This window comes from Corythoichthys intestinalis, chromosome 11 (assembly GCF_030265065.1).
Source record: "Corythoichthys intestinalis isolate RoL2023-P3 chromosome 11, ASM3026506v1, whole genome shotgun sequence".
NCBI classification, from domain to species: Eukaryota; Metazoa; Chordata; class Actinopteri; order Syngnathiformes; family Syngnathidae; genus Corythoichthys; species Corythoichthys intestinalis.
The window spans coordinates 32,929,359-32,937,457 of record NC_080405.1 but is presented as its reverse complement, the minus strand read 5'-3'; the positions used below and the strand labels follow the sequence as shown (position 1 = coordinate 32,937,457).

Genomic DNA, 8,099 nt, shown 5'->3' with positions numbered 1-8,099 from the left:
CTTCCGGTTCGATCGCCCTTAACCCTTTCCTCTCTGCGGTTCTGCACCCGGAGGCGGAGGTTGCGGTGCGTGCGTGCACGCTCGCGCCGTCATTGGTGGAAAAGTGTCGTCGCTGCGCTTTACTCGGCCTGTGAGTGGTGGGTCTCGTTGTCCGTCAACGCCTGCTGGTACGCCGAGACTCCAGAGAGAGGGAGATGTCAGAGGCTGAGCTGAACCTCACTTTAGTATCGCCAGTGGGGTTCAGCAGCCAGCATGGCCACAGCTGCCTCCAGCCCCTACACTTTGCTCGGCTCCAGTCCCATGATTCACCCGGACAGTCAGGCCATGCAGCCTGCAAGCCCCTACAGAGGACACCAGAAACTCCTGCACAGTGACTACCTGCAGAACGTCCAGAGCAACGGGCATCCCCTCGGGCATCAGTGGGCGAGCAATCTATCGGATAGCAGCCCGTGGTCGGCCTCTATGGAGCAGCAGGACGTCAAACCGGGAAGGGAAGACCTGCAGCTCGGCATCATCCATCACCGCTCGCCGCACGTTGCTCATCATTCCCCGCACCACAACAACCATGGCAACCACCCGGCGGCGTGGGGCACTCCGGTGTCCCACAACTCGTCCATCAGCAGCGGGCAACAGATTAACATCTATTCGCAGACGGGCTTCACTGTCAACGGCATGCTGGAGCACGGCGGGCTCACTCCTCCGCCCAACCCGCAGGGCCAAGGCATGCACCCAGGCCTCAGGGACACGCTCAGCCCCGAGCACAGCGACTTGAGTGGCCACCACTGCCACGACCACTCCGATGAAGAGACGCCGACTTCGGACGAGCTGGAGCATTTTGCCAAACAGTTCAAGCAGCGGAGGATCAAGCTGGGCTTCACGCAGGCCGACGTGGGATTGGCTCTGGGCACTCTCTACGGTAATGTCTTTTCCCAAACGACCATCTGCAGGTTCGAGGCTCTGCAGCTGAGCTTTAAAAACATGTGCAAACTCAAGCCGCTGCTGAACAAGTGGTTGGAAGAGGCAGACTCATCCACAGGCAGCTCGAGCAGTATAGACAAGATAGCAGCTCAGGGGAGGAAGAGGAAGAAGAGGACTTCCATCGAGGTCAGCGTGAAGGGGGTCCTGGAGACGCACTTTCTCAAGTGCCCCAAACCCTCCGCGCAGGAAATCACGTCGTTGGCAGACACGCTGCAGCTGGAGAAAGAGGTGGTCCGCGTGTGGTTCTGCAACCGGAGGCAGAAAGAGAAGCGCATGACACCGCCTGGGGAGCCGCCGCCACCCCACGAGGGGCCCTATTCCCACGGCGGGAGCGCGGGGGACGCGTCCTCTTGCCACGACCTCTGACCGCCGCTCCGGTCCGGGAGGGATCAGCCCCAAGTCGGACTCTCGCGGTGCAGGTCCCGCCGGTACAGACTCCTCCAGACCCAGAAGACCTCCCTCCAGCAGCACCGGAGATACCCGCTCAGCCTTGGCCTCTTTCGAAGCGCCACCAGAGCATCGTTTCTCATTTCATGTCACTCCGTGCAGGGGCCGGTCAAAATGTTTGGATATAAAATACAAAATGTGCCTATAATCTACCAGCGCCTTTAGTTTTTGTCTCCATAATCCGACAAACGGGACTGCTGTTTTGTTTTCTATTTTACCTCCTTTTTATTGTGGCATGACACAAATGATTTTCTTAGAACCGATTTGTTATTACAGTGTTTGGGCACCACGTGTAATTGTACTGTTCACTCGAGCTCACAATCCTTCAATGTCATTATTTTGTAACATACTCGTAGAACATCTGTGATTTATATTATTTTGCAGATGCAAATAGACCCTCAATCCAGTGGTATGTGACTGCCAACACAATAGCACTTGAAATCTAATTTTTGCTCCTCCGTTGTGGCCTCTATTTGACCAGGCCTCCACAAAAGTTATTTATAAATTATTTTGTTGTTGTTGCTTTCATTCATCTTCGACCATTTAAACTGTGTAGACTCTGAACAAGAGCCGTGAATAGAAAAATGGGGTTGACGCTATACACCTGCCTATAATTTTATTGTATGTTCAATATCCAAATTTTATAATATTAAAGACTCCCGTTATTGGTTTATTTCACAAGTATTTTTTCGAATATTGTACAGTTTTATATATTACCCTTTTGAAGTCATTAATTTAAACAAATGCTCTTAGTTATTCCTGCACTTATAATTAGCAATGTAAAAAAAATATTTTCAGTATAAGATTGAACTGTTTCGGCGGTTTTATTCCAAATTTCGATGACAGCTCAAGTAATTATTTATTTTCAGTATAAAGCTTGTATTGTTTTGAAATAAACTATGTATGTTGTAATAAACAATTTCTTGCTACAATTGTTCCCTGTCCAAAAATAATTAAAGGTGAATAATAATACATTCTTATAGTAGTATTATCATCATCCTCCAATTATTATTTTATTTCAGGTACAATTTTAATTCAGTTCTAACGAAACCCATCAACCATTACCGATTTATCGTTAACTCAAGTAACGAGTTAAATAAACAATCCAAATCTTATGGTGTGTTTATAAATAAACAGCAGCGTTCCCCCTTTGCGTGCATGCATGCATGTTATAATTATGTTTCCCCCTAAGGTTTTGGTGTCCCTCACAGCTGTAAAATTTCCAAGTGGCTCGATAGATTCTTGGCTGATCACTGGGAAAAAAATGAAATGCATTCTGCATGCAGTTCCTCTGAAATGTTATTGTCAGGGCCCTCTGCCCTCCTTGATCAGACATGCGTGATGTATCGGCTGGGCCAGTGGGCCTGACAGTACGCGCGTACACACACGCACACGCGTTGACACACGCACAATCACGCACGCACATACGCGCGCGCACACAGAAGCAGATGAATCTCATTTCAAAGACTACAGCTCCGTATAATTGGCCATGCGAAAGCAAAATAGAGCTATATTCCCGCAAAAAAAACTGTGAAGCCTGAAAATAAATTAGGAATGGTTTGAAATAAGTAAATGCAGCACTGTTTAAATGATTCAAAAATAGAGCTGGAGAGGGAGAGTAAAGGAGGGAAAGGGGGGGAAAGGGTGCTAGGCCTTGCCTTGAAAACAGAAAGCCTGACTGGAATACTAATGTGTCTTGAATTTATGCATCTCCTCAGTCTGCGGCCCTGGGAGGGGGTTGGGGGACACAGCATGTAAGCGAGTGAGGATGGAGGTAAAAGGGAACGATTGTGACAATATAAAAGGGGAGAAAAGTACAAAACACAACAACTAAATGTTTTAGTTGCAAATGCTGAATATCAGGGCGACTTGGATACGTCTGATGGACGAGAACAAGCAAATGAGCAGAAAATCAAAAGTTTCGACAAGCAACCACAATGCTTTACTTTGCTATAGTTGGAGGCTGAAAACATCGAAATTCTGTCTGGATGCACTTTTTTAAAGAAAGATTAACTGAATAACTCACTAGTGTAGAAATGATTGACTTTGGGAACACGTCAAGGACAAAAACGTATAAGAGAATTTCAGAGGGGGGAAAATATGGATATACACATATATATATATATATACACACACACACCCACACACTGTATATTTGTGTCCTCCAATATGTCAATATGTTTTAAATTCAATTAGCTCATACTTTCAGTAAGATCCAAGTGGTGACTTCATGATGCGATGGAACGATTCACTGCTTCTTTATTTGTCATCACTTCAATTTAGCACAGACCATTTTGGTTTCTTTTAAGGTCATAGTGTTTTTATGTCTCAATTAAAGGTTAAAATGATGCAATGAGCGGTCAGAACCTCATTCAAATGAAATTTTGTTTTCAGATTTTCAACCAATTGGAATTAAAGAGCTGTAAAAAATGGTAAGTAAGCTTTATTGTGATATAGGTCGATAAATGAGAATTAAGTTACTTTTAAAATACAACACACCAAACAGTATCATCTATAATCAGCACAAACATTTGTATACTGTATATGGTGGAAAACACTCAGGTGACTTGAAGATCTGCTCTGAAACCAACAATTTGGCCAAATTTCAAAGTTGTCCTATATGCATGTGTGATGCATCATTGGAAATCTTAAAATCTCAATTTTCTGGGGGAAGAAAAATTTTGAACAGGAGGGCTTTAAAAAAAAAAAAAAAAAAAATTAAACAGCAAAACCTTAACTGGAGGCAAGAGCACGCGAGCGCAGAATTAAAGACGCCACGATTTTATTGAGATATTATCACGTACTTACCTTGTTTCAATCCAAAAACTCTATGTATAGCATGTATCACAGAGTGTCAAGACACAGCTGTGAATTGCCACAGCCAGACTTTTTTGGGATTTTATGGGTGAAACATAGTGATATAACAAGGTTCGCGATGCACAAATCGCAGACAACAAGTAGTGGTTGAGATTTTTTCTTTTTCATATAGTTACCCTTTTAAACGTTATTTTTCAATTTTTCTTTGTTTGGATCGATTATTTCTTATCTAACTTATCGGGGAAAATGCGACAGCAACAACAACAACAACAAAAATACAATTAAGTATTAGTTATGAGGTAGATATCCGTGACTTTTTTTACAGACACCAAATTTTTCATTGTGACGTACTTTGTTTAAAAGTTAAAAATATGTGAGTGAAAATTTTTTTAAAGTTTTTTTTTTTTTTTAAACTAAATATTAGACATAAATTAATGATTCTAAGCTAAAAATGACAGACATTTTGAATAATAAATATAATTACTTAGCTTTTTTTTATGGCTGGGTTGAAACAAAAGCGGTTGCGTGACATCTGTAAACAGGAGTTTTCAGGGTAAAACGGCCCAATTAAAAATAGTTTGGGGGCTTCATACGCCATGAATGTGTATAAACATATTGTTTTATCAAACGCAACAGTTGTTTTGGCTTAAAATACAGCAGTTTCTTTTACAGAGGGGTGCAAGAGCAGAAACTGCTTTTTCAGTCTTGTGTTTTCCGCCATATATATAATACATATAAAAAATTTAAAACAAAATGATAATCACAAGAAAAAGTTTGTGGACCTGGTTATGCCTCAACATTTTTATGCCACTGTACAGTGTGCAGAAGCGTATAGTGTCAGCACAGGCTATGTGTGTCAGTGTGTAAGTGTGCGTGATGCATATTATCCTTCCAGCATTCAACTGATATTTCGAGAAGCTAAAGGATGGGCTGTTGAATGTACTTCTAGAGTCTACATTCTGCTTCTGAAAACTTTTCAAGTGATGCTTTGGGTTATTTCACACTTGTTGCACATGAATTATTGACCTATTTAGACTGCTTGTCCAAACAGACTGCACTCACTTATGTCTGTCGGGCAGTCATTGTTATGTGGTCAATTAGAGAACATCAACAAGATACAAGAGTGCAAGAATCGGCAACAAACCTCTAAAATCGCTTTTCAATGGCACCAGCCTATAACTAGTATCTCATTTATAGTATGTTAATTACCTCAAATTAACAATTTGAGAGGAATGGTTTGATTTGCTGCTACCACAGAGTAATTGAGGTTTTTTTTTGTGTGTGTGCTAGCTCTATCATGCATAGAATCACCCATGCAGCTTTTTACCATTTTGTTTGAATTGTTTCATGTCATATATTTGGTGTGGTAATTTTATTCTTAAACTTTGAGGCCGGTACAATTCCTTAGAACCTCGAATCTGGGAACATGGTACCTACAGCTGTGTGTAATAAAAAAAAAAAAGATCCATGTTTTTCAACTAATAAGCTGTATGCCTGAAGTGCCGAAGTGGGGTCACAAGATTTGTGTACAAGGCAACAACTAGTACATGATATGTGTAAGGACACATGTACATTGCACACATACGTATATACATGTTCTATCCGAAAACATCAGCATGGCCAATCCTTCATGCACATAGGGCAGAATTATTAGGCCTCAGTATAACTACAGTGCATTATCGACTCTTTATAAATCCAGATAAAAAAAAAAAAAAAAAAAAAAAAAACAGCAATGGTGAGCCCAGATCATTGATACTGATTATTTTGAAAATCTAATGTGCTTGCAAATTTTAATGTGACATTTCAGCCACACTACAGCAGAGTGGCAATTAAAGGGTACTATTTCAAAACCTTCACAGTGAAGAAGCATCTCTTACTTCACTTAAAGGGGATCTTTTCGCCATCCCACTTCCAGCACTTATAAACACATGCACAAACACACCCCAACATATACAAAACACAAGTATACACTCGGATAAGTGAGGGCAGAAAGGCCTGTTTATGGCTGTGGGAGAGTAAATCACAGTATGTGATATCTTCATTTGAGACAAGAGGGCTGATCACTGCTTGTCCTGCTTGTTCCACATTAACTCATTATCACACACGCTCGCTCCATTAATTCTCTTGCTTTTATTAGCAGCAAGAGTGAATGCACCCGCACGCACACATGCAGTAGACCAGTATTGCCTCTACCTCATGTGACAGCTAATGGCTTCATTTGGAGCAGCGTGTTAATTGGCTGAGTTTGGGGAGACTCTTGTTAATGAGGATAAATAGATTCACACCTGAGTGGGACGCTACCCAGCCACAGCGGCACTGTGGGAAATGTGAATGACGTATCCAAATGTGGGCTGCAACACTGGTTCATAGGGTCGAACTGACATACCCCATGTCCCTTTTTACTTCCTCCCAGTCTGAACACAGTTATGTTTCCTTGCCAGGCAGACTTATTAGCAGAGTGCTTGATTAGCACCAGGAGGCCAAAACAAAGAGCAGCGTGTCAAAGCAATTAGCCTCACTGTTTACCTCTCAGCTCCCAGGCTGCAGATGCATTATCCAGGAGAGAGAGAGGAGGGACATGGAGTCAACTCAGACGGCCACGGAGAGAGGACAACAGCTGGTCCATAGGCAAGTGTGTGTATGTGTGTGCGCACACTTGCATATATAATGATGGTAGCATTTCTTCATGCCTCTATCCATCTGCTTTCCAGCCCAGATCCCAATCTTCTGCTGTCTAGTCAGGCCACAAACACACAGATCTGGTCAGACAAAAGAGAAGAAAGTAGTCATTTACATAACATACAGGGTGCAGAGCAAAATATGTGGGGGGCATCATTCAGGTTACCTTTCACAGGCCCTATTGATAGGCTACCTTAAAGTTGAATGGGGTTGGTGGGATCAAATCAATTATCTGGAATTTTTAAAAAAAATTTAAAAATGACAAAAAGAAAAAATAAAAGGGAGTTCAAGGGCGTGTTTTGGCTGCTTCTATGGTCATAAGATTTTTGACAACTTATTTCAACCAGAAACCCTCATAGCATTGATGTGAAAGCACTTGGGTTAGGTTATTGCATTTTGTTTCCATAACATCCATCCATTGTATAACTTCATGCTTTCCAATGCTGATGAACACTTTGGGGAAAGTGATTTCCTTTTCCTGAAGCATTTGGCACTTGTACGTAAAACCAAAACTACAAATACCTGGATTAATAACCACAAAATAATTGTAGTTGATTGGAAAAACACTCATTTGATTTGAATCCTATTGAAATTTATGTTTTAAATTTATATGTTAAATCTTATACTGTGTTTATCCAGTATATGTCAGGAGGAAGATGAGGGAAAACCCTGAAATGCATATGATCTAAAGGCTAGTAACAAAACAACTGAATTGCACCAAAGGATTATCATCTCTATGCGATGCCGCCTTAATGTTGTAATTAATGCAAAAGGAAGCCGAATAAAGCACATAAACAGAGGATATTACGTTAATAAAGTTTTCAAAAGCCATAAATACTGGATTTGTTTTATTCAGTTGATGTTGTTGGTCTTTCTACCACATTAAAGTTTAAAATAAAGGTTTGAAATATTTGACTTTGAGTGAGGTTCATTAACCATCAACTTTTAATTGCAGAAAAAATGGGAGTTTCTCTCAAGTTTTTCATATACCTGTATCTTTTTTATTCACACACTAATGAAATTAGGTTGCAAGTGATCCAATTCAGAACTTCATTTCAGAAGTGGGGACATTTAGATTCCAATATTATTAAGGCCAGCAGAGAAGGACCTGACTATAAACCACTATTGACATTTTACACGTCACATTGAAATAAACTCATACAATATAGGGATATGAG

At 41.4% G+C, this 8,099-nt stretch overlaps 1 protein-coding gene across 1 annotated transcript; it reads left to right on the top strand.

Moving 5' to 3' along the window:
• The first annotated feature begins 247 nt into the window (after positions 1-247).
• Positions 248-3,984, top strand: LOC130924085 (POU domain, class 3, transcription factor 4-like). The gene has a single exon (XM_057850423.1). It carries the CDS (start codon positions 253-255, stop codon positions 1,342-1,344), a length of 1,092 nt encoding a protein of 363 aa, XP_057706406.1. The 5' UTR covers positions 248-252; the 3' UTR covers positions 1,345-3,984.
• Positions 3,985-8,099: the final 4,115 nt, after the last annotated feature.

Excerpts from the sequence above, each read along its gene's own strand:
- LOC130924085 (XM_057850423.1), top strand. The coding sequence starts at position 253 with ATGGCCACAGCTGCCTCCAGCCCCTACACTTTGCTCGGCTCCAGTCCC.